This window comes from Fukomys damarensis, unplaced genomic scaffold (assembly GCF_012274545.1).
Source record: "Fukomys damarensis isolate Sample0158 unplaced genomic scaffold, DMR_v1.0_HiC HiC_scaffold_31, whole genome shotgun sequence".
NCBI lineage: Eukaryota > Metazoa > Chordata > Mammalia > Rodentia > Bathyergidae > Fukomys > Fukomys damarensis.
Window position 1 is genome coordinate 23,913,802 of NW_022900943.1, and position 26,899 is coordinate 23,940,700.

The 26,899-nt window shown below is 46.7% G+C and overlaps 1 protein-coding gene across 1 annotated transcript in view; it reads left to right on the forward strand.

The window, feature by feature from the left end:
• Pcsk5 (proprotein convertase subtilisin/kexin type 5) overlaps positions 1-26,899 on the forward strand; it is a 410,777-nt gene that overhangs the window by 366,396 nt on the left and 17,482 nt on the right. Inside the window, exons 28-37 of the mRNA XM_033757658.1 lie at positions 4-96; positions 4,431-4,439; positions 4,845-4,925; positions 8,085-8,168; positions 9,892-10,087; positions 16,789-17,006; positions 18,274-18,510; positions 20,095-20,325; positions 23,314-23,485; positions 24,385-24,602. Of these exons, the coding sequence (XP_033613549.1) occupies positions 4-96; positions 4,431-4,439; positions 4,845-4,925; positions 8,085-8,168; positions 9,892-10,087; positions 16,789-17,006; positions 18,274-18,510; positions 20,095-20,325; positions 23,314-23,485; positions 24,385-24,602 (1,539 nt within the window). The remainder of the gene's footprint in view (positions 1-3; positions 97-4,430; positions 4,440-4,844; positions 4,926-8,084; positions 8,169-9,891; positions 10,088-16,788; positions 17,007-18,273; positions 18,511-20,094; positions 20,326-23,313; positions 23,486-24,384; positions 24,603-26,899) is intronic.

Sequence of the window (26,899 nt, forward strand, 5' to 3'; positions counted from 1 at the left end):
GGGCGGAGTGCAGCAGCTGCGCCGAGGGACGGAGGCTGCAGCGCGGGATGTGCGCGGGCCACGCGTGGCCCCCCGCCGAAGGCGAGACTGGGAAGGGTAGGTGCCTAGCAGAGACGCCCGCAGGGCCTCCCTCGCTCTGCAGCCCTGGGCTTAAAAGTCTCCAATATAGAATACGGCAGAGAAACAGCTGGGTGTGTCCTGTGTGGCTGCTGGGGGCGGGGTGGTGGTGGTGGTGGTGGTGGCAGGGCTCGAGGTGGCAGGGGAAGAAATGTAGCTGGCATCTGGCTGGGGAAGCTGTATCCCTGCAGGGCTATTTATTTACTCACTGTTTGTTTTGTTTGATGGTGCTGGGGATTAAACCCAAGGTCTCACGCATGCTAGGTAAGCACATTTGCACTGAGCTACATCTCCAGACCGTTTTATTTTATTTGGAGAGAGTTTCACTAAGTTGCCCAGGCTGGCATTGAACTTGAGATTCTCCTGCCTCTCTCTGCCTCCTGAGCGCCTGGGATGAGAGCTATGTGGCACCACAGCCAGTCCCAAAGGGCACTTTATTTATTGGTTACTTTGTTTTGTTTTGAAATAGGGCCTCACTTTCTTTTAAGGCCCATCTTAAATTCACTATGTAGCCCAGGCTGGCTTCAAACTTGACACAATCCTCCTGCCTCAGATTCTTGAGTGCTGGGATTATAGACGTGAACCATCATATTGAGCCAAGGGGCATTTTATGATTGGCCTGGCTACCTGAGTTTCTACCTGGGTGAGGTGGCCCAGGAGCATGACCACTGTCACTAAGGGAAATGACTCAAACGGCATCCACTTAAAAATTCTCATAAAAATTTCAAAGCTAAAGATGTAGCTTTGGTGGTAGAGACTTCACTTAGCGTGTGCAAGGCCCCAAGTTTGATCCTCAGCAAAGGGAAGCGAAGGAGGGAGGGAGGGAGGAAGGAAAAGAAAAAAAAAAAAAGAAGACATCAGAATTTCTATCATTCTTTAAGCGCATGGGTCTCTGCACTATGGAAAAGGAGCCTTCCAGGTAGACCTAAGGTACTGGAGCCTTCGAATTCGCCAGCACCTGAGCTTACCTTGATCAGTGCCCGCCCTGTTGTAGAGAGGAAATGGGGATCTTCTAAGGTGCAGGAGGGAGGGTAAAGGAGGAAGCTGGGCAGCTGTAGTGAAAACCTGCAGGTCTTCCTCCTCCCTGAGCCTTTAGGGCCGGCCTCACCTTTGCACCTTGGTTATGAGCTTCCTTGCAAGGCAGTTACAGGCTTTTGGTGACCTCTCCATGTCTGAGGTGCTCACAAAACAAATTCCTCTTCCTACTGGAGAAAATCCTACATGCATTCTATGCAGGGACACTCACAAAAACAAAAGGTGCTGTCCATTTGATATGGGGCAAGGGCTCATTTGCTTCAGGGGTCGTTGCAATGCAGAGGCGATGGCAGCTGAAGAAGACCACACAGGGCAGGTCCCCTAAGGGCTCCGAGGGGTAGGGCAGGGCAAGAGAGAGGTCTCAGGCTGCTGTCTGCAGTAACAGTTTCGCCTGTATGACTTAGAGGAAGAGCCACTCAGACCGTCCCGAAGCCAGCAGCCACGGACCACATGGGGCCTGTCTCAGAGACAGAGCTAGCGAGGAGTATTCGGCCCAGAGTGGGATATCTTCCATGAGTTATAGCTGAACCAAAATGCTGCAAATGAGTTTGTCTGGCATTCAGGCATTTGAGAGGCAGCGCAAGCCAAGAGGGAAATGGTCTGGTGCTGTGTTTCTCGCTAAGAACATCTGTATTTTATCTGGCGCCCAGATGATGAACAGATCCAAACAGCCAAGAGTCAAAGCGGACTTGGTCCCCCCCATGATCACACGTTTTTTTCAACTGGGCTACGCATTGTGCAAGCAAAAATCAGATTTTGATTGTTCCCCTTTGTCGAAGCACCACACCCACCACTCCACTTTCCCTTCGATCACAATCTAATGTTTTTCGAAGAGAGGAAGGATTCATTCCATTTGGGGCATTCACACTAATAAGGGATGTGCGAAGCAGATGAGAATGTTTCTCATGGCTGGACAAAAGCAATAAAGTCAATGCCATAGCCGCACTTTTCCATTTCAGACAGGCAGAGCGTTAGCAAAGAGAAAACCCAGTTTATTCACCAAGCAAGGTGACGCTGTAGCTTAGCTTCCTTAGCATAGTTTAAGCCCTGCAATGGATAGTAAATGGAAGATGCACACCAGAAAGCCTCGGGAGTATCGGAGCCAATGCCTACATCTTTCTCCTGCTTCTTTCTCCTTCAAAAACAAGGTCAGGAGTGTAACAGGAGAGTAGAAAGTTCCAGAGAGCAAGCACTAATTAGCCACACCTCTCGGATGATGGAAAGCAGATTGCAGTCATTCTGGGTCAATTTAGAAGAAGCCCAGACAGATTACAGAGCATTTATCTGAGAATGCAGTTGCCTAGGTGGTACCAGCAAGGATTTTCTTGGCTTTGGTTTTTGTTTTAAACGTATATTGAAATTCAGGTAAGAAAGAAGCAAATTTCAGTTCATTCCCTCACCTTGACGCTCCCCAGTGGAAACAATCAGATCATCTTCACACGCGAAAATTGCATCGCAGCATATGACCCCAGGTCAGCATGAGTTGAGAAAATGCCTCTGAAATTAAACACACAGCCGGAGTTCCCCGAACTCCTTTTCGATACTGTGGTTAACCAGGATTTTAGACAGAGGCAGTGGCGGAACAGCCAGGATCCTTCGTCCACAACCGACAGAGTGGAGAGGCCTCCTGCACAGTCCAAGGGCTTGGACTACAGGACACATCGGAGCAACCAAGACCAAGCAACCTGAGAAGGCCCTGCTCGCCTTGCTGCCCTGGCGGTGACCGAGGTCACCACACAGACACAGGTTGTCAATCCTCCCCACCCCCTGTCACTAACGTATAGTGAAGATGCCTTGGTCCAGTGTGTCTAAGGGGCAGAAATAAAACTCATACCGCACGAACGGTGCATGTCTCCGGCAGTGATGGGCCGCCTCACACCGTGGAGAGTGTCCAGATGCTGCCACCGCAGCAGTGGGAGAAGAGCGCGGCTTCCGCCTGTGTCCTGGAGCTGCTCCTGGGAATGGAAGTGGTTACCTCCGCCACTGGGAAGGCATTTGGGTTTTCTTAGGTGGCTTTCCCCTGCCCCCCGCAGCAGTGCAGTGAAGTCCTGCCGGTGATTCCTAAAAATTCCCCTACCCACCGATTGCACCACTGATTAAAACCGTGTAGAGCAGGCCCTAATGACATATTCCACGGAGAATCCAACCTGCAAGACGCAGACACGGGGAATTAGCTTTTGATCGTTCACCGCATCCTAACAGTTTGTCACTGTCCTGTCATCTGATCTTTACTCCCAGGCTCGGGGAAAGCCTGGAATACCAGGGTCTTTCACAAACATGAAAGCCATGCACAGGTCGAGGCAAAAAGTCCTTATTTGTGAGGAGTGGTTGCATAATAATAAGGACTTTAAGATCTTTCAAGATGCCACAGAAAGCTGACTTTTAGAAGGACTCATCTCTCTATGTGTAGACAGAAGTGAGCCACTTACATTGACTCAGACTGATTGTTAAACATCCCAGAATTTTGTGAGTGGTTTGCCAAGCTCCTGGTGACTTGAAAGCAGCAACTGTGGGAGTTCTTTACACCACAGAAATTGGCAGCACTATGAATCAAGCTTATTTTTTCTAGAAAGCTGTTTCACCAGCACATCATGGCTTGGGCCTCTCAAGCCACTTTAAAATTCCACTGTATTAATTTCTCTAGTGGAGGTAGACCCCACAGGTAGGCAGGCCCAGGGCAGGGAGGGTAGCTCAGTGGTGCGGCATTTGCTTAGCATGCACAAGGCCCTGCCTTCAACCCAGAACACTACAAAGCAAAGAATAACTCTAGAGTCAGGCACACCTGAACTCAGATGCAGTGTGACTTTGAGTGAGATTCTCACCCTCTCTGAGCCTCGGTTTCTACATCCATAAAATGAGAGCACGAAACTACTTCACAGAGTCATTTAAGAATGCAATGAGAGGACACACATGAGTCTTCCAGAACACAGACGACTCTTTAAAAGCTGGCCTATCCCCTCTTTGACCTCTTTGAACTCTTTGACCTCATTCATTTAAAAACCTGGCACATTCGTTCCTTTACAAAGTAGCAACCCCTGACTCATAAAAGGATGCAGCTAGTGGGTCTGACGTATAATACAGGGTCTGCAGAAAATGGTAACAGAAAAAAGGCAGCAAATAATGGTGATTTGGGATAACAAATAACGCGGCAGGTGGTTACAGAGGTGTTGATAGCACCTTTATGTACCATCATAAAACAACCAAAATCCAAAGTGTAAGACGAAATGGATTATGATTCATACAAATAAATATGCAAACCATTAAAAATGATGCTTGAGCCTGGAATGGTGGCGCATGCCTGTAATCCCAGGACTCGGGAGGCTGAGGCAGGAGGATTGCTGTGAGTTCGAGACCAGCCTGGGCTACATAGTGAGTTCCAGGTCAGTCTCAACTACATAGTTGAAAAAATGAAACAAAAAACAAACAAACAAAAAGAAATGATGCTTGCAAAGAAATTAAAAAGAAAGTCCCCATAAGGTATGTAAGTTGAAAGCAGTGCAGTTAGTATATAAATGTGTAAATGACTAAACATGTATATGTAATTATACTCACACATCCCATGTAAAGATGGAAAATCTATGTATCAAAGTAAACACAGCAGCCATTTCTGGGTGGTGGAATTATAGGTGAAGTTTATCTTCTTTATGTTTTTTGGCATTATAAAAAAACACTTTATTTTTTTTAATAAAAAGAAGCTGTGTCCACCACAAACCCATCTTTGGTGAAGAACCTGCTGCAGGAGCGACGAAGGTGGAAAGTTCAAATCAAAAGAGGTAACAGGGAAGCAGGGAGAAAACCATTGCCGCCGGCCGAGAGGTAGAGTCTGCCTCACGAAAAGCCGGCCAGGGTGCTGGGGGAGGGACGGTGGGGCTGCTGAAGTCCTAAGAGAGAAATGGAGAGGGGAGCGGCCAAGAGCAAGTGTCAGTGGGTGCTCACTGAGGGAAACTGAGGAAACCCAGCCCTGGAGATTTCTACACTGTATGAGGCCATCCCCGTTGCACTGAGCCACTGCACCTGGGAAAAGCTACCAAAAAGATCCTCTTAGGGCCGGGGATTTAGCTCAGTGGCATCGCACCTGCCTCAAAAGCTCAAGGTCCCAGTAGGGGCAAACAAAACAGACCTTCTTGGAGCCAAGTGCGACGGCGCATGCCTGTCCCAAAACCCCTCCGCAGGCTGAGGCAGGAGGGTCACAAGTGGGGCAAGTCTGGGAAACTGAGCAAGACTCAGTCAAAAAAAGAGGGAAGGGGCTGGGATGTAGCTCAGCAGTAGAACGTTTGCCTGGCACGTAGCGGGCCATGGCCTTGATCACTACCAATAAGTGAGCGAATAGATGGATGGATGAGCGGGGGATAAACAGTGTGAATGTTTATATTTAAAAGAATAGAGAAGAAGTGAGAGATTTCACAGCATATACCTTCCATCCAGCTGGAACCTTGTGACTATTATATAGGTAATAAAGTAAATAAACAAAATGAAAAGAACCCTTGGCTTTAGCTATTGTCACTTCATGGTTTAACTAAAGCCACTTCCAAAGGATGGACACTATACTTTCTTGGTGGAAGAGATTTCTTTTCCTTTCTTCCCTTTCCTTTTTAAAGTCCTGCCCAGTGTAGAATTTCAGGAGTGGCTAGAAAGGGAAACTATAATTAAGGTCAAATTTTATTTGTTCCAGTTTAACTTTTATGATCACTGTAGCTGGGGAAATGAAAATTGTTGTGAACTGCTAGTGCAGAGCTCCACCTGGTGGACATATTGGGGCATTGCAGCGTTCTACGCTGATTTCTTCGTACAATATAGCCAACATGCAAGATATATGCAACTATAAATAAATACGCATGTGTAAGTATACACTTTTCATAAATATGAAAATTAATTAAAATCAATGTGTGAATCTGAACTTGTAGTACAAAATGAGATCAAAAGAAAGTCAGTGGCCTGTACAGGCGACAGATTTTCAAGGTGCTCACTACGGTGAATATTATTTTGTTATCCTCGTTTGAACTACGTCTCTCACCCCACTCAGTAAGCCCGTGTGCGATCTTTCTGGGGCCTTCTCCTGTGGGCTGACTTCCTCAGGTGGAAAGGGGCCTTAGGGGACAGAACAGGTCATGTTGGGGAACCGTTTTTATGTCAATAGCATGGCCAACGTGTGCTGCGGAGTCCCTAGCAGATCCTCCCTCCTAGGGTGGGAAGGTTCACCAATCCTGAGCTTTTGTCGTACGCTCGGAAAAAACCAGCATGGCAGCCTGGGCAAGTGTGTGCATGTGTGTGCTTGATTACATTTGCGTGTATTTTTATGTGTGTGTGCATACCTACATATCTACATTCACGCCTCTATACCTGTGTCTACGCCCTTACCCGTAAGTGCCAAGCCATGCATCTTGGCGCTAACCTAGATAGGAAAGCAGAGGAAAAGGAAGGGTCAATAAAAGGAGCCTCCACAGTGGCGTGGGAAACAGGACAGGGAGCAGATGGCCACTGAGCCGCTGCTCCGAGCATTTCGCATGCAGGCTCATTCAGTCTTCACAACACCCCTGTAAGGAAGGAAGCGTCTCCTCTCATTTTAGAGACTCGGAAAGTCGGGCTCAGAGAGTGTAACCGCTGTAGCCATGGTTACCCTACTGGCAAGTGGCGCAGCTGGGATCTGAAGGCAGGTGTGACTGGAGAACCATCCCTACCAACTCCTAGGGAGCGAGGAAGGAAGCGGAGAGAGAGGGAGAGAGGAGCAGGGGTGGTGATGGAGGGGGCAGTAGACACCAGCCACTGCCTGTGCGTCTGGGTCACTCGGATCAGCTGTTCTGTGCTACAGCTTCTGTTTCTAATTTCCCATGTGCGTCAGCCTGCTTCCTGATATTTAGTCATAATCTCAACATGCACTGATCGAGTGAGGCCAGACAGGCTTCTCCATGGGTCTCTGAAATTGTCCTGTGGAGCTGGAGAGGGGCTTCCTGGAAAAGTCCACTGGGCGATGCTCTTAGAAAGAAGTGGGGGCACGTCTAGTGTGTGCTGAGTCAGCGGTGCGTCCACGGGGAGGGGGCTGCTGAAGACCCGCCCACCGGAAAGCTCACGGCTGGCTGATTATATCCCTGGGCAGCAATCCATTGGGACGAATGTAAGGTGGGGTGAATTTAGCTTGCTTTCCATAGTGGCTGCTCTGAAGGACACATGGCCCAAACTTTGACCAGTAATGTAATCTGGTTTTTGAAGAACAAAAAAGAAAATTGATTTTTTTTCTACGAGAGGCACAATGTATTCTCCGTGATCACTTCGGAGTGAAGAGAAGTTGTCCTTTAAGACGCTTGGCAAAGAAGATGACTGGAGACTTGCAGACTTGTTCATGCGTGGACACACACAGACACACACTCAGACACATCTTGAATCTATGAAAGAACTAATATTTGCTGGTTCACACATTCTCCTCGTTTTAAAGATGGTCCTGTCAGATGCCACATTCTTGATCCCTGCAAGGTTGCAAAGAAAGTGTTGTTAATCAGTTGCCAATTAAGAAGAAGTAGAGAGAATAAGGTGTGTTCAGAACACTTACCGGCTCCCCACGATGAAAGTCATCATTATGTACTGCAAACATGTACTGAAAAAATTAAAGTTAAAAAGATAAATATACTCAGTGTTTCCATTGGGTGGCAACGCCTGATTTAGCATGGTTCCTCAGAAAACAAGATACAGTATATTTTATGCTTATAATAATGTTTTCCATCCCTGGTACCCCCCAAAATAACAATGTTTTCTAAAAGACAAAAAACAGGAATAAAATCAAATAATGGAAATGGACAAGTGCCAGCAGTTAGCTAAGGTAAAAGCGAAGAGATTCTATTTGGGGCAGGGAGGGGGTGAGATTATCCCCAGGGCCCTTCCAACACTAATGCTATGAGCCTGTTCGGAAGAGGAGTCTGACTTGTTTCTTTCCCATGCAGATGTTTTGAGAAAGCATCAGCCTTGCGATTCTTCCTGTAAAACGTGCAATGGGTCTGCAGCTCTGTGTACTTCATGTCCAAAAGGTCAGTGCAGCACCTGGCAGGAGGCGCCGTAGTGGATCTCAGTCGCTGTCACTCCTGCGCGTTGGTATCTTTGTGTACAGGGGCTTGGAGGACCTCGTTCTAGTGTCATTCTCATCCCAGTGGCTACTGTGCAGACACCCAGGACCCACACGCTGACCAGGAATAAACATTTGCTTTTGAATTGAAAAAAAAAAAAAAAAGTTTTTTAACCGAAAAGCACTTATGGTTGACTTGGCCACAGAATTTGGTAGGGTCTGTGGGTACTTGATACCTTTAGGGATTCCCTTGCTCTTTTAAGGGCACTATCGAAAATAGGATAGAGATTGCAAGTGTGGACAAAGAGCCTGCGTGTCTTTCCTCTTCATTTTAGTACCGAGTGGGACTGAATTTAGTGGGAAGGGGAGCAGGGAACAGGATCAACAACACAGCAGCACAGTAAATCATCATTGTCCTCATTACAAAAACTGTAAATGCTATAACTTCCCTGAAATAGGAAGCTGTTTTATTTGTGTGGTGCTGTCACATAAAGAATGTTATGCTCCCATTAGTGGTTGTTTTGAAGGCAGTACCGGAACATGTGATGTTAGAACAGTGGCCACCTGTATCCTTGGGATATGTTCCAAGACCCTCGGAGGAGGCCTGAGACCGTCAACAGCAGTGGGCACTGCATATACCATTCTCCTATTTGTTCCTGCCATGAGGGTTAGTTTATAAATTAAGCTCAGTACGAGACGAACAACTGACAAAGTCAAAAAATGATAACAGTACACTATAATAAAAGTGATTTATGAATTTTTATATCTGGAGTTTACCCTTTCCTATTTTGACCTCGAGCAACTGAGCTGTTGGGAAGTAAAGGACGAAGGGTGTAGCAAGCTAGGATGTAAAATAATGGTAATACATGGGCCAAGATGTAAAGCGATACATGGAATTTAAATAAAACATGGGCCAAGATTATAATCATATAAAATAAACTCCACACCAAAAATCTGAAAGAAATTTTCTTGGAATTTTGCAGTTAAAGATGGTTTTAAAATCAGTTTCTTTAACACCAGCATCTGTTGTTTTGGGGGGGCGTTGATTACACAAAGAGCTGCCCTGTCCCTTAGAGGGGGACACAGTTTCAAGGGCTGCTCCAGTGTCAGTTTCCTTACCAGACAGGGAGGAGAGAGCAGCCTGGATCCCGCTGTGCCCATGGCTGCCTCACAGCTGGGAGGCCCAGACAAGGACATCAGCGAGACTGACGGAGCGGGCAGAGGGGAGCCTGCCCCGACCCGCACCTACTGTCAGGAAGCAGTGACAGACACATGGCCAGAGCCTGCTGCTCTCGATTTCCTTTCTAAACAGCCCACTCATCCCGGAAGACTTAGCATTCTTTTAGCATCACTAACAGCTGTCTTGTTAAACCCGAAGACTGCTGGAAACTTTCCCCGCTGAAAGGTTTAACGCAGCCCTAGTGCATGTCAGGGTGATGCGCGGGAGAACGTGTGGTGACGTTCTCTGCCCTCTTCCTGGATTTCTAGGTGCATATCTGTTGGCCCAGGCCTGTGTTTCCTCCTGTCCCCGAGGCATGTGGCCATCCGTCACTAACAGCTGTCTTGTTAAACCCGAAGACTGCTGGAAACTTTCCCCGCTGAAAGGTTTAACGCAGCCCTAGTGCATGTCAGGGTGATGCGCGGGAGAACGTGTGGTGACGTTCTCTGCCCTCTTCCTGGATTTCTAGGTGCATATCTGTTGGCCCAGGCCTGTGTTTCCTCCTGTCCCCGAGGCATGTGGCCATCCGTCAGGAGTGGCAGCTGTGAGAACTGTCCAGAGGACTGCACGTCTTGCTCTGGGGACAACCTTTGCACGAAGTGCCACAGTCAGCCCGACCGGCCTCTCTTCCTGCATGAAGGCAGATGCTACCACAGCTGCCCTGAGTAAGTTTCTTCTTCCGTTTGCTCCTGGCTGTTCAGTCTCCATGATACCTTTCGAGCCATTCCTTTCTGCTTGCCAAAGAGCTCTTCCTCTTGGTTAGAGTGTCCACATAAATGTCCTTTGCTGGCTTGGATCCCCTTTGGTAATAGCAGCTGACACTTACGGAGGCTGGGTGCCGCCTTCTCCCTGTGCCTGTTCTGTGCACGTGTCCTTACCTTGGTGAAAATATAGTCATGCACAACAGTGGGGCTGTGTTCCGAGAAATGCGTCCTCAGGCGGTTTTGTCCTGCCAACATCAGACAGTACGCGCACAAACCTGGATATCTCATGGAGGGTGAGTGGTTCTCCCTTCTCAGACCAGGTCCACCGGCGACCACAGCATCATGGTGCATGGCCGTGTTCTTTTTCCACCTCCTATTAATGACCAAGTGTGTCTGCTTTTTCTTTCCACCATTTCAAAGGTAAGGTTGTGAGAGGGAACTACAGTTTCTACAGTAGATGAAAATAACAGATAAATAATAACATCCGGTTAGCTGTTTATGGACTCCACGGTTTCCTCACACCCCTGGTTTATAATGGTTGTAGTTTTCCCTTCAGCTGTCCCTCCTCCGGGATTTCCCTAAAACAGAAGTGAGGAGCAATGGAAAATACATCAGGAAACTTCCAGCAGTAAATAACGAATGCCAAGCAAAGTGACCCAGGCCCTAACAGCCTTTCTCATCGTACATAACAAGAAGTTAGAAAATGAGGCCTGAGCTGCTTTTGCAGCCTCCAGTTCTCCGGGAACCCTGGGTCTTCCCATCTTGCTCTTGTTCCTAGGCTTGTCCTCTCCAGCCTGCTCCTCTCCAGAGCTCCTGCCTTCTGCCTCCCTTCCCAGTGTCCCCGCCCACACTGTCACATAACCAGAGGCAGCTCCCTTTTGAGAGGAGAGAAAACTTCCTCAAGACTTCCCTCCCGATCTCTTAGCCACAGTGCATCCTTTACACCTCCCCATCCTGTCTCTGGAGGAGCAGAGCATCATCGCGTCTCCTTAGCCCGGGGATGTACAGTCCAAGAGCCCTCTGTGGATGGTATCAAGCCCTGTGTGTAACTACACTATTTTTTCTCATGCAACCTATGGTAAAATTTAACATAAATCAGGCAAAGGAAAAGATTGACACTAACAATAAAATAGAACAATTATAACCATGTTACAAAAGCTCACTCTCTGTCTTTCTTTCCCTCTCTGTGGGGGTTGCTGGACAGGGAACCTAGAGCTTTCTCACTGGGTTACATTCCCAGCCCTTATTTTGTGTTTTCAAGTCCCACTAAATGACTAAATTTGTTTTCAAGTCCCACTAAATGACTAAATTTCCCAGGCTAGGCTCAACCGTGCAGTCTTCCTTCCTGCCTCAGCCTCCCAGAGCGTTGGGATGACAGGTGGATGATACCACTCCCAGCTCTCACCTTCTTGTGAGGATAAGAGATGATTTGACCCCTGTGTGATGAGATGAGGGAAGTGAATGGCGCAGTTGCTGTGATACAGCACCGGGCTGCTACATAAGGGTAACACGAGCGTGGGATGCCACAGCCCATCAAGACCAGAAACAGCTACTAACAGGCTGGTGTCATATACAGCGTGGATACACTGGATGAAAGGACAGTTCACGTCCCTGGCAAGACTTCATCACACCATTCAGAACGGTGCACAATTAAAATGTACCAACTTCTGCAATGTTACGTTCAATATTTTCATACCTCGATTGACCAAAGTCAACAAGAAAGCAAATGTGAAGTCTCAGAAGGCAAAACTGGAAATGCAGGGAGAGGCTACCGTTCAAGGAGTGATTTAGGCTGAACCCCGATTCACCCCTGACCTGGCAACAAAATCAACAAAAGCAGGGCACCAACAGCCAGCAGGAATGCCTTTTTATTTACAAGAGAAACAAGGAGGAGATAAACTGGAACGCATAGTATTCATCTTGCCTTGGCAGACTTTGTTGTTATTTCTGAGAAATGGCTTTTTAGGGTGTGATCAGTCCTAGAACAGCAGGAAGACCTGTAAAAGCAGCACACCCTGTAACACGAGCATCAGAACGGCTCAGCAGTCGCCTTCCTGACCACTGCTTTCAAATGCAGTAGATGTTCACCAAGCAAAGAAGTTTGAGTGTAACATACACCGTTCTTGTGACTGTTTAAAAGCAAAACCAAAAAACAACCTAAGTGTTGTTCAAATTCACCAAATATGAGGATTCGAGACTCGAGTGGAAGAGAAACAGTCTCCTTTGAAGCCCTGGATGCACTGTCTTGGGATCTTTACAAGGCGGGTAAAGCTGTAAAGCCGTACAGCTGCCACATGTACTGACGGGGCCCTGGGTACTTCGAATCGAACAATTGAATACGTGCGATCATTTCTTTTCAAACAAACTTTGTGTCTCCTTAAATAGAAACAATCGTGAAATAAAGCATTAGCAAAATGTTTTGTAAATGCCAGCACAGTTCTTTGTGGAGAAGGCTGATTTTAGCAAAATAGCTCTCTGGAAAACACCACCTAAAAACTTGTGTTGCACAAAACACTGCACATGAATGACAATGCCAATAGCAGCTTTGCCCATAGTTGCCGGACTGCGGAGACAGCGAGGGTGGCCTTCACTGGGCGCGCTGGTCAGTTTGCCATCCCTATGACTGCACACCTGAGAGAGGCACTTTAGAAAGAGGAAATGTTGTTTGGCTCAAGGTTTGGTTGTTCTCTTCAGGCCCACTGTTTCGGGCCTTGGGCAAGGCCACCCACGGTGGCAGGCCCTCGTGTCAGGGAAAAGCTGATGACTTTCTTGGCAGGAAGCAAAAAGAGGGAAGAAGGGGAGGCTGGATGGAGTTCCCTGGCCCACTTCAAAAGTGCATCCTCAAGAGCCTAAGAGGCTCCTCCTAGGCCCCCCAACTTCCCAAGAGCATCACCATGGAGACGGCGCCTTTCACACACAGTCTTTCAGAGTCAAAACTACATCAGTAGGTGAATGAATAAATCAAATGCATTGTCTAATGTTAAAAGATAAACGGAGGCATATTAAAATATTAAGTTTATCTGAGCTTGCTGTGGCTCATAAGTTGGATAACACCTGCCTGCAGGAGGTCCAGTGCCCCACTGTGAAATAAGTGGAAACCTTTATAAGGTGCTCATGGAAACAGTGCAAAAAAATATATGTTTAATTGGTTAAAATGAAGTTCCTAGTTAGAGGTTAGCTGGTGGTTTCCAACTGGTTAAGCTTTTACTATTTACATTGGTTTCAGTTTGTTTACATGGAACGGCAAGGTGCTGGAGTTCTCCAGATATAATGGCCTCCCATTAAATTGTTTTTAGCACAAGACAGCAGAATATTTTCAGCACTAAAAAGAAATGAGCTATCAAGCCACGAAAAAGCAAGGAGGTGCCGTGAATGTACTTTACTAAATGAAAGAAGTCAGCCTGAAAAGGCTACACGATTGCTATATGATTTCACCCACTACATGACATTCTGAAAAGGGGAGAACTACAGAGACAGCAAAGAGGTTACTGGAGAGAAAGAGATTATTAGGCACAGCGCAGAGGATTTTAAAGCAATGAAATTGCTCTGTAGGGTACTATAATGGTGGTACATTCATTATACCTTTACATAACCCCATAGAATGTGAAGCCCAAGAGTGAGCCTTAAAGTAGCCTGAGGACTCTGGGTGATAATGTCTCAAAGTAGGTTGACCAGTTGTAACAAATGGACCACTCCAGTGGGAGCTGTTGATCATGGAGGAGGAGATTCTGCATATGTAGAGAGGCACATGAAAAATCTCTGCAACCTCATCTCAACTGTGCAGTGAACCCAAAACTGTCCTACAAAAATGAAAGTCTATAAAAACAATTTTGCATATTGCCTCTGGCTGCCTCCCAACAGCTTCCTCTATGCACTTATTTTTGAGTTAACAGTGAACTTCATTTGGTTTCTTTTCGGGTTTTTTTGCTTGAATCCAGGTCTTTCATTTCAGCATTTCTTCCCCAATCTTCTGGCTCTCTCCTAATAAAAGCCTGAATATTTCTCCATGCTACATGTTTTCAGTTTCTATGTAGATTTCCTCTTCTTTAGTGTCCAAACACTACAGAGATTCCTCAGTATCCCCTGAGGATTGGTTCCAGAACAGCTAAATCCTTTCTATGGAACGGCTGCATATTTGCATATAACCTGTGTACAACCCTCATCATCTCTAAATTACTTACAATACCTAATTCAATGCAAATGCTGCAGAAATAATTGGCACTTGCACTGTTTAAAGAGTAACGCCAAGAAAAAAGGTCGGTACATCGGTGATGAGTACAGGCACACCTTACATGGCCCATGACCTGCAGTTGGTTGAATTTGCCGATATAAACCTTGCCTAGACAAGGCCAACTACAGTCAGAGGCCCTGGCCAGCCTCCCATTGGAAGTCCCCTGAAGATTGTACTCAGACCATGGGGCCCAAAGGCCTCACCCTCTAAAGATGGGTTGGTTTTCTCCAGTGGCCAGTCCCCATGCTAGGAATCAATCTCAGCTTTCCTCTGGACACTATTCAGCTCCTTTTCTTCTACCTCACTTGCTTTCTTCTTTCATATTTTTTTCTTCATTCCTCCCTAAAATGTGACTTGTAAACTGGATGTGGGACCACACACCTATAGCCCCAACACTCTGGGAAGTTGAGGCAAGAGGTCAAAACTTTGAGCCCAGCCTAGGTAATTTAGCAATTTAGCTGGACCCTTTCTCAAAATAAAAAATAAAAGTAGAGCTGGGGATGTGTCTCAGGGTGAAGACCCTAAGTTCAATCCCCACTACTGCACTAAATGAATAAACAAATGCAGGTTTGAAAAACCTGAGTTTTTATCCCCTCTTGTCTTATTTCTTCCTGGCATAATTAAAAGCATTTGTTTGTTTGTTTGTTTCTTTCTTTCTTTTGTGGTTTGGGAAACTAAGTCAACCCAGGTGTGCGACCTCTGAGCTAGGTCCTCTACCTTTTTTATTTATTTTGAGACAAGATCTTTCTAAGTTGCCAGGGTGGCCTCACACTATGATCCTCCTGCCTCAGCCTCTCACGTGACTGAGATTACAGTTGTGCATGACCAGGCCAGCCTCAGAGGATTTTTGTTTACAGAATGAACACAATAAGTAAATGACTGAAGAATGACTAAATGTATCACAGTTAATCCACAAGTAAAACACCGAACAAAAATGCTACACAGGAGGGAGCCTTTCATTGGCATCAAAATTAAAGAAGATTCTGCTGGTTTGCATTCTCTGCTGCATTTCTTCACCCTTCCAAGTGTCCATGCTTACTTCTGCTGTAACTCTATGGCAACTCTGGCTAGAAGCAAAACTGAACCTGATTTCCCTGCCCCTGGGTTTTGGGCTGGGTCACGTGACTTGCTTTGGCCAATGGGATATTTAGCAAAAGATAGGCAGAGGCTCCTAATTAGTCCAGCAGGTGTGGTAGTGCAGGTTTTTAATCTCAGCATTCGGGAGGCTGAGGCAGGAGAATCACAAGTTCAAGGTTAGCCTGGACTAACTTTTGTCCAATGAAAACCTGTCTCAAAACACAAGCAAGCAAACAAAGAATAACAAATACTGCCCTCTTGGACTCTTGTCTATGAGAAGCAACTGCCCAGGGGTGCACTGATCCCAGGAGTCCCCAGACCCGGAGAAAGTGGGATGTGGGGAGATGTGCAGCCTGAAGTCTGTTCTACAGTGCAGCCTGGGCTGCTGCCCCACACAAGAGCAAGAGAGAGAAGAGAGCAGCTTTAGCCTGGAGTCTGAACGGAGGTGGTTTGTTCCTTAGCTCTGCTGAGGCAATACTGAATTATAAAAGGCTAATTATGGGAAAGATTTAAACAGGCAGCTGTGATTCCCTTCTTTCCCCTGCTGGCGCATGACTTCCCTGCTTCTGAAAGTTCCAGCTCCCCTCTTCAGCTTTTCCCTGCAAAGACGTACATCGTTCGCACTTCCTGTCTCCTCATCTTTGAGCCGGCCCGGGTTTCACAGCTCGTGCTGGCTCACCGCTGAGCGATTCCTGAGGTGCCCTCATTTAGCCGCCCGGAAGTACATTAGACTCCACCTGGCAGAAAGTCAGTTGCCCAAACACAGAGCGGCCAAACACAGATACTCAAGAGCTGTTTGGTGCTGGGAGCCTCTGCTCACAGGTATGCGTCCGAAAGGAGCCTTCAGAGTTGGCTGGGACAATCCGAAAGCAAATTTTGTAGGGTGTTAACCCTTTTGAGCTTTGTGAAAATATTTTTAACCTGGACTAAATGTTTTAAAAGTTATTAGTAAACCGAATAAAAGGTATTTTCTACTATACAATAAGACTGTAAGAAGGAAAAAGTAATAGTGATTAGGGGATAGAGAAATAGAAATAGAGACTTCAGAAAAACTAGAGAAATCAGACGATAACTATCTTATATGTAAATTAACAGCTGTTGTTTTTCAATAAACAATTCACACCTAAAGAGCACACCTAACCCGGTTTTATTTTTCTAGATGTTCTTTTTCTTAATTAGAACATGTTCGCAGTACATGCCATGCTTTTAACCGCCCTTCCTCAGTATTTCTGATGGGTTCACTTGTTTTACAACAGCAGCGGCCCTTGGGATTCAGTCCTCAGCAGCCTTCTGCCAGGTGCGAACCGTGTGTCTCCCTGACGGCTTCTCCCTTGTTCTCTCCCTTCTCACACAGGGGCTTTTATGACCAGGACGACTCCTGTGAGCCCTGCGCCTCTCCTTGCAGAGCGTGTGAAGGAAATGCCTCCAACTGCCTCTCGTGTGAAGGAGGCTTCGTTCTGGCCCAGGAAATGTGCCTAGAGAGCTGCCCGGAGAGGCACGTGGCCGTGGCGGGAGTGTGCAAGCCCTGCCCTGAGCAGTGTCAGGACTGCGTCCACGAGAAGATGTGCAAAGGTACCCAGGCGCATCACAACGGGGAGCTACCCTAGCTGGGGGGCTACCCGCTGAGGCTGTGTGTGGAGGGGGCCGTGAGACTCACCCATCTCTGCCTTTCCTAAGTCTGTCTCCACGCCCACCACTAAAGAAATCGAGGATCAGATACACATTTTCCACTGTGTATCCTGCAAGCCACAACGAACACGGTTTCTCACACACACATATACACGCCCAGGAAGTGTATGCCAAGCACCAGCCTAGATGCTAGAGACAGGTAAGAAGGCAAAGTCTGTGCCCTGGGCACAGGATCTATGGGAGAGATTGGTAGTGAACAACAGAATATGAAGGTAGCTGGAGAAATACAATTGCTTGCCGGGTGTGGTGGTGCAAGTCTGTAAACCCAGCACTCGGGAGGCTGAGGCAGGAGAGTTGCTGTGAGGTCAAGACCAGCCTGGGCTACACAGTGAGTTCCAGGTCGGTCTCAACTACATAGTGAGACCCTGTCTCAAAAAACGAAAAAGAAATACAATTGATATAAAACAAAAAAGGGAAAAAAATGGTTTAGGTAACTATAAGACTGAGAATACCACTCTGTCTATGAACAAGCTTTTTTCTCTGAATTATCTCCCAAGAAAAGCTATCCAATTTCCTCTTCAAAATAAGCCAGACTCACTTTTATCTACTGTCCTATCCAGTGATTCTTTGGGTGTGACCAGGATTCCCCCTTGAAATTAAAAAAAAAAAAAAAAAGGATCATGAAGAAAATAAACCCACAATGCATTGGTTTACTTAATGAATAAAAAATTAACTAACCCAGTAATTCTTAGCTGTGTTTTTGTATTAAATTCAGCCTGATGTGCTTGGTAGTTTTTGTTGTTGTTGTTGTTGTTGTTGTTGTTTTTTGGTACCAGGGATTGAACTTGAGTTCTTGCATTTACAAGACAGGCTCCGAAACCACTGAGCTAAATCTCTGACCCATTGGTACAGTTTTAAGCATCTGCTAACTATTGCTCAGGTTTTCTGAACAGTTTCTGGAGCCTTTGCATCTTGGAAGTGCAGGTCATTTCAGCACACAAATCCAGGGCCCCATGACAGGCCACTGTGTGTGGCCTCCTCCCCACAGGGAGGGCCTGTTAGACAGTGAGAATGTGGGGTGGGGAGGCGCACTGGTACCCTCGGGTCAGAAGAACCGGAGTGGAGACACTTCAATGGGCCAGCGCGGGCAAAGGTCACGAATTCCTCTCCCCAACCTCCAGGGCATCCCTCACTGTTCTTCCTTTCCCAGAGTGCGCGCCTGAGTTCTTCCTGCTCAACGGCCTGTGCCACCAGTCCTGTCCCGGCCGCTTCTTTCCTGACTTGCGTCAGTGTGTCCCCTGCCATGAAGACTGTCGGCAGTGCAGGGGCCCCAAGGCAGACGACTGTGAGCTCTGCGCCGACACCTCCATGGTCCTCTACGATGGGCTGTGCGTAGACGTGTGTCCAGAGGGAACTTACTACGAAGTAGAGGCCGAGGAATGCAAAGGTAAACATGTCCAGGATGCCCAACAAAGCACAACACTCTGGGGAGCCCAGTGAGACATTTTCTACCAAGACAAAACGGGCCCTGGGTTAGGGCCAGAGCTGTTGTCCTGCGCTAAACTTATCCCTGAAGGAAGCTGATTTTGAATCGTTCTGATTGATTTTAAATGAATCATACGTAAGGTTTGATCATGCAGTTTCATTAGTTGTACGTCCCCTGGACCCTCTTTCTAGTGATGGGTATTAGAAAAGATTCTCAGGTGAAGATTCCCAGCTGAGAGGATGAACCCTTGAGCTAATCTAAGTGGAAGATTTTCTTAAAGTTGTAGGCAACTGTGAGTTCATCACATGAGTACACCATGCCGTAGACCATTTTCTCATCTTCCTCCACGACCTCCTTACCACCATCAGCCCATATGCCACCTCCCTCTTGGGACTCCCTACATGTTCCAGAAACAATCTGTATTATTTACACCTCCTTACGTTTTAACTGGGTATGGATTCTTTGCCTCTTAGAGGCAAATGGTTATCCTGGAGCAGAAACATAAAACAAATTGTCCATCAACAGAGGAATTCTCCAGCGAAGGAGAGAAGCGTTCTGGGGAAGGGCTTTCCAAAGCCCAAGAAGGCTTCTCGCTCCTTCCTGACACTGGGCGGAACCAGCAAGTGTACTCGTTAAGGATCTGGATTCAGCTCTTGATCCTACTAGCCTTTTCCAGTTTAGTACCTCCAGCTGGAGTTTCCTAATCCAAATAAAATGAGGTGGTGGTGACAGCAGGAATGACCCCATGTGCCTGTTGGTCTAGGGAATGCTTTATGGGGGCCTCTCTGGGCCATGCACTCGTCTAGAGGACAAGACGGGCACAGTTCCTGACCGCATGGAGCTCACGTTCTATGGAGGAAGACAGACACTAAAGAAGATGAGTTGGAGGGAAAAAGGAAAACAAGATAAGAAAGAGGATAGGAAGATGGGCAGGTGGTGAGGTGATGGAGCAGAAACTTGAGAGAAGACCGGGAAGATGTCCCTACGACAGGGAGGGGGCAATGTGCGACCACGTATGCATATATCTGTGAGGAAGCACTAGGTAGGAGCGGCAGCTGCTAAAATCCTCGGGCTGGGAGTGACTTGTTCCTATTTTATTGTCTAACATATATGTATGGAGGGCTTGCTTTATATGCCAGGCCCTGTCCTAGGCACTGTGCATTCCTAAACGCCAGTGGCAATTACAATTTAGTGTACCGATCGTGGGAGGAAGGGAGGGCCGTGGCCATAGGGACGATGAGGTGGGAAAAGGCCACACACTCGTGAGTGACTGTGCTGTTGCTGCAGAATTGCTTGCCATTACTTGGTTGCCATCAGGGAATTATAGAAGCTTTATTAATCTTTCTGAAGTGGCCACTGTGGGGAGGAGCTCTCTGGATATTGCAGAGAAGGGAAAAGAGCCATTGCTTTCTCATTTTGCAATGAGAATATTCCACCCAGAGCCCAAGAGCTATGCCCAACTCATGATCCACACCCTTGCACAAAGCCCAGAAGCCCCCAGGAGGAAGGATTCCCTCTCACGCTGCTCCCCTGCCACACCTGCAGCTTGTCACGAGTCCTGCAGCACCTGCTCGTCAGCCGGGACCTGCACAGCCTGCCGGGAAGGCCTGCAGATGAACAGCCGAGGCTCCTGCGTGGCTCACAGGGAATGTGCCACCATCGAGTACTGGGACGAGGCCGTGCACAGGTGCAAGCCCTGTCACCAGAGGTGCAGTGACTGCACGGGGCCCATGGAGGACCAGTGCCACAGCTGCCCCAGGAGCAGCCTTCTTCTCAGTGAGTCTCTTTTTCCCTGGAGGGCTCTGTTTCTCCTCCTGGGAAACCACCTGGTGCAAAGCTTGATATCCAGTGGATACTGGCTTCTTTCTCTGTAAGTTTTTTACTTTTGTTTGGAAAAACTTCCAAACCTATAGAAAAATTCAAGTGTGAGAATAGTGCAAAGAAAATCACACACATGTCCTTTGCCCGGTGCACTTATTGCAAATCTTTTACCGCCTCCCACCTGCTTAGCATTTAGTTCCCCGATACACTCTACATTAGGTAGATGCATTATCTGTAATATTTCTTTTTCAAAACCACCGGAGGGTAAGTTACTTACATCATGGTCTCAAACCCGCAAACACTGTACTACTGCTTCTTAAGTATATGAATACTTTCTTACAACCCCAAGATAATATTCAATTCTAATAAATTTACATTGATGCAATACCTTAATATTGCATTATTATCTTATTAAACTTTTTCTGCCAACTTCCTTCAATAATATTGTTGAGTCTAGGCTTAGTTTCCATGTCTCTAGCCTCCTTCAATCTGGAACATTTCCAGGCTGACTTTGTCATTTTGTTTGTTTGTTATTGTTGTTGTTTTTTTTGTTTTTGAGGCAGGATATCATTATGTTGCCTGTGTTGCCCAGGCTGGTCTCAAATATATGGTTCTTCCTCAGCCTCCCAAGCAGTTGGGATTTCAGGCATGTGCTACCATGCCCAGCTTGTCTTTGTCTCTCAAAATGTTAATGCTTGAGTAGAATGCCGTCCCTGGCCCTCTATCTGGGTGGCTGTGCAGTTTCCCCACGGTGCCAGCGAATGAGAGTTCGTGTGCCCTGCTGGAATAGCTGCCTTCTGCGAGTGTTGTCAGGAGGCGCCTGACAGCCACCCAGCTCTCATCAGTCCGCTTAATGCTGATGATCTCATCAAGGTGTTCCATTTCTCCACTGAAAAATTGCCACTGATTCTGTTGTAATTAGTAAGCAATTGGTGGGGAGTCACCTTAAGAACACATAGACGCTCAGCTCCTCATCAAAATTTCCCCTCGACTTAGCATCTGTTGCTTAATGATTCTTGTTGGTCAGAGTACGGCACAGCCCAAGGTCAGCTGAAGTCAGCAGATCTGATCTGAAGGTGACTGGTAGGAGGACATAATGTCCTCAGTTTCCAGGTACAGCGTGAGTAGGCTCAAGACAAGCGTGGGAGACGGAGACAAGATGATATTCAACTCAATTGAAAGAAGAGGCTGTGGCAGAAAACAAAGAAAGAAAAATGTGGGCAGGTCTAGAGCATGCGAGACTTGACCCCAGTCACTAGGGAAGACCTGGGAAGTGAGACATTCAAAGTGGAAATATGTGGTTGTTCCTCTCCTTGCTGAGGAACCATCAGCAAGGACCTCATTCTCCTGAGGAGACACAGGGATACCTGCCCTTAGTACCACTTCTGAGCCCCCCACAACTGAAGACGACACTGGAAGACACCAGCCTTCCCTATTAGTCTGCCTCAGCTCCTGCTACACAAAGCCCAGGGAACCTCCTCCCAACAGCTGCTTCTTCATGGAAGCGTTTCTTCTGAGCAGATCTCCCCTATCGTCCCACCCCTTCTTTTCTAACTAGCCCCAATGTAGAATGCCACCAGGGGTGTCAAGATGCCTTCATGCAGACAGGAAGCAATCTATTCACTACAGGGAGGTCTTCCTATAAATGGAGAGAGAGGGGTGCATGCAAATTAAGCTAGAACTGAGACTTCCACTCTGGAGTATCACACAGCGCACAGAGAGGTGTCCCTACGGGCTGGATGCAGGATTTGCCCAGCCCTGAGCTTCTCACACTTCCCCACATCACTTTTATCACCCATCAGACTGGCGACAAGTTTTGGACTTTGTGATAGTCTGCATAACACTGAAGATAATTCACTTCTTCTCCTATCTTGTAACGATAGTACCCTGGGTGGTAAAATGGGCTTCACATGTGAGATTTAATGAGGAATCTTAGCATGAAGGGATTATCCTGGTGTCTTAGTTACTTTTCTTGTTGCTGGGACAAAGTACTCAACACCACAAGTTCAGGGAGGAAAGGCTAGTTGAGTTCCCAGTTAGAGGTTTTAGTCGGTAACTGGCTGGCTGCAAGGCAGGGTGCATTGGCCCACAGGCATTGCAAGGAAACAGTTCATGGTGGGCAGAAGGTAGCAAAGCAAGCAAGGGACAAGACAAGCCTCTTTCTGTCTTGTGTACTGTATCCAGGCTACCAGGATTAGGGTGGTGCCAATCCAGTCAGTGAGCGGATTTAGTCATCACATGCCCTTAAATCCCAGCATTGCACTATGAATCAATTACTCTAGATTCAGCCACCTCTGAAAAAGCCCTGCCTATGAGGCTTGGGGGTGACATCTAGATATGAGCCATAACACCTGGGTTGCCCCAATGGGCCTCACACAATCACAAGGGTTTGATAAGAAAATGCAGAAGCTCAGAGTTAATAAGAGAAGGTGAGGTGATAACAGGAGAAGGACCAGAAGAGATGCTGCTGCCTTTGAAGATGAAGGAGCGAGCCATGAATGCAGGCACTCTCTAGAAGGTGGAAAAAAGCCCTCCTAAGGGCTCAGAGGAACAGAGCACCACGGACCCATTTTAGATTCTCGGACTCCATAACAGTCTAAGATAATAGTTATGAGTTGTCTCAAGCTACCAAATTACTCCTATATATTTGTACAAGGTTGAGACTTTCTTCCTCTCATGAGCCAGATGCATCAGCTGAGAATGAACCGCTGCCACTCTTCCATCACCAGACTGTGGTTTCTGTCCACCCTCACTTCTGTTCACTCTGAACTCATAGTAGCCCTACGGCCAGTTCTATTTCCTTTGCATTCATCTCCACTCCCAAGAATATTAGTCCACAGGGGTAGCATCTCATTTCTTGTGTGCTCCCCTTCTCCCACATAAGGGTGTCGGAGCCACAGGCCGGGCTTGGTATCAAGACAAACTCTTCTCCTTTCTTAACAGACACCACCTGTGTGGACAGCTGCCCAGAGGGCTACTTCGAGGACAGACAGCGGTGCACACCCTGCCATGGATCTTGCAGGACCTGTAAAGGGACACGAAGCATGCAGTGCCTCTCCTGCCGAGCAGGCTGGTTCCAGCTGGGCAGGGAGTGTCTGCTGCACTGCAGGGAAGGGTAAGATGCTCAGCACATTTTCCTGCACTGAATTCCACAGCCACTCCACGTATCAACCCACTTTGCAGATGAGGAAACTAAGAGCCAGGCACTAATGTAATCAGACTATAATCTCACTGCTAGGGAGGAACAAAGATAAATGCACTTACAGTAATGGAAGTAAAATGGGAGAGGCAGAGTGACTCCATGAGAGAACACTGAGTCAGAGGTTCAAGTCAGACTCATCTGGGTAACTGATCTCAGGCAGGGCCTGGCTTCTCTGGTAATTCAAGGAATATCCACAATTCCAAGGTGAAACCAATGCCTCCAGCCCATGGAATAGCCCAAGACTGTGTGGAGATTCCCTTCACCTTTAGGATTTGCTACAATTCAGATTCAGTCTGCAAGGTTGATCGAAGCAAAGCACGTGGAACATTGATTTTACAAAGGGAACCATTTCGGGTAACAGCCCCATTAATATCCCGTCAGTTCTCCAACACAGACCTCTTCCACAAATCCACACATTATAGGTTTAGTTCTCATAAGCAACCCAGATATATGGGATTATCTTGAAAGCATTCAGCATTTTCTACTAGAAAAAACTACTAGTGTGTTTATCAGAACATCTGGTTATAGCAAATTTAGAAGAGGATTTGACTTCTTCTTTTCCCCTGGACATCCCAGCAAAGAGAAATACTCATAATAGACATATTGCTAACTCCTTTCTAATCAGTGACATAGGGCACTGAGAGCTTCCAGACCCAAATTGAAGGGCCACAACCTTACACCTACCATACGTGCTTTCACCCCAAATGGGCACATCTCTTCTCTTCCCATGCATTTTCGTGTCCACCCTGGAACTGATCCTCGAAGAAACTGAGAGATGACTGTGTTCTGTCTTTGTCCCCTCCTGGTTCCAGTTATTATGCAGACAATTCCACTGGGCAGTGTGAGAAGTGTCACAAGAGTTGCAAGACCTGCTGGGGCCCACGCCCCACGGACTGCCTGTCCTGCGATCCGTATTTCTTTCTTCTCCGCTCCAAGGGAGAGTGTTACCTGGCCTGCCCGGAGTATTACTACACAGAGCAGAGCACACAGACCTGTGAGAGGTGCCATCCAACCTGCAAGCAATGCAAAGGTGAGAGGAGAGCTATGGTTTTGCATATGTGAATGGAAAACGGAAAAGTTTCCTTCCTGCTTTGACCTTCTGTCCCTCCTCCCCATCTTTGGCGGTCCCTCTGGCTTCCCAGCCTCAGGACCAGAACCCTCCTGTACCAGCATGCTCTCTGCATGCTCAGCTTCTGCACCTTCCTGCAACAGGTCATCCAGAGCACTAATGCTAGGGATCTTCTAAAATCTACATTCACTCATTTACCCTATGGCTTTCCATTCAAAAGATGGCTGCAGTGCAATCTCAACATGTAAGAAATAGGTCCTTTACTTCTGCTGAGTATGGTAGCGAGTCCCTGTAATCCCAGCTACTCAGGAAGCTGAGGCAGGAGGATTCCAAGTTTGAGGCTAGCTTAGACAATCTAACGAGATTGTGTCTCAAAATAAAATAAAAAGGCCTGGGAATATAGCTCAGTGGAAGAGTACTTGTCTAGCATGTGTGAGGCCTTGGGTTCAATCCCCAGTACCGCAAAAGGGGGAAAGGATACTTCTATATCATTTATAGTTTTTTTTAAGCACAAGAGATTAAACCTAGAACCTTGAACTGAGCTTTATCCCTAGCCCGTTTTTCTTCTTTGCCTGCCTGCCTGCCTGCCTGCCTTCCTTCCTCCCTTCTGAGGCAGCTCTTTCTAAGTTGCCCAGGCTAGTCTTGAGCTTTCTTCTGAGTAGCTAAGATCACAGGTGTGCACCAGAGTGACCGGATTTCTTGGTAAGTATTAATGGCTGGTGGAGAACATTTCGGTTCTTTTTCAAAATGAACCTGGCAGTTTCCTTTGACGATGGACAGGCACTGGATAGAGTTCGCTGTGGTGGATGCAGCCCTTCTTTCTGACCCTAGTCATCACATCAATGAGCATGACTTATTTACTTACAGTGCTTCCATGAACCGTCAGTAAATGTTTCCCATTTTTAAGGATGTTCAGATCTTCTTCCCGTCACTCCTTAAATTCAGCCTTAATCCTTCTTCCATGGATTCTAGAACCCAAGAACCACCTAGAACTACCCAGAACCTCAGCAGCCATTAAACCACCGCGCTCTTTCATGCTCTCTGGCTTCTGTCTTCCTTCCTGAATCCGACCCTCTAGGAAGCCGCCAGGGTCCAGCTGGAGTGTCTTCGCTGCGGAGCTTGCCTTACTCCTCCTGCATGTTTTCTTCCTCCCTCTTCATGCTTCTGTAATTCAGCGTTTATCTTTAGCTCTGTTTACATTTTAATTAAACACATCTGCCTTTCTTTCTCTTTTTGTTTTTGTTTTTGTTTGAGGGGAGGCTTCCCTCTGTGGTGCCGACCGACCTCAAATTTGCCATGATTCTCCTGCGGCAGCCTCCTGAGTCCTGTGATTACAGGCGTGTACCACCAGTGTCCATGTCTCTTACTAATTGTGAGTCCCTCAAGCTGGAGCAAGAGCTATACCACATTCGTGTTGTGTCCCTCCTCCTAGTCTAGATTGTAACAGGGTAAAGTGTTCATAAATGGTGGGCCAATGTACAGGAAACAGATCTCAGTGTCCTTTTATAAATTGGAAAATGTTTGGCTATTACTTCTTGGAATATTGCTTCTGCACCCTTTCCTCAAATCTCTTCTTCTGAAATTCCTGTGAAATGTAGTTTAGAGTTTCCTGATCTGTCTGCTATAGCTCCTACCTGTTCTTGTATATTTTTATCTCTATCTATGATTTTTACCGGGATGATTCTTTAGTACTCTTCCATTTTCCCAATTTGTTTTCTTGGCTAAAAAGTTTAAAGTTTATCTCTTTCTTTTGTTTTTGTTTTTAATTTAACTCATCATGTTTTTAAGACCCCTAAAGTGATCGTGGTGATCTAAACCTCTAATTCGAGCTACTCGGAAGGTTGAAGAAAGAAGACCAATAGCGCAAGGCCAGTCCAGGAAATTTAGTGAGGCTTCATCTCAAAGTAAAATAGAAAAGTCTAGGGATGTAACTCAGTGGGGTAGCACTTGCCTCTCATGAACAAGACCCTGGGTTCAATCCCCAGTATTCTATCCTAGATGCCTTTATCATAGTTCTGTTTTCTTTTTTCTTTTTTTTTTTTTTTTTTTTTTTTTTTTTTTTTTTTTTTTTTTTTGTAACTGATGGGCATTTCTAATTGTTTCTATTTCATGGCCATCATTTGTTTGTTTATTTGTGTTTTGAGACAGCCTGGCCACAAACATGCCAATACTCCTGCCTCAGCCTCCCAAATGCATTACAGGTGTGCACAACCATGACTGGTTCATTTATTTTTATCTCATGTTTTTCTGTTTGCTTC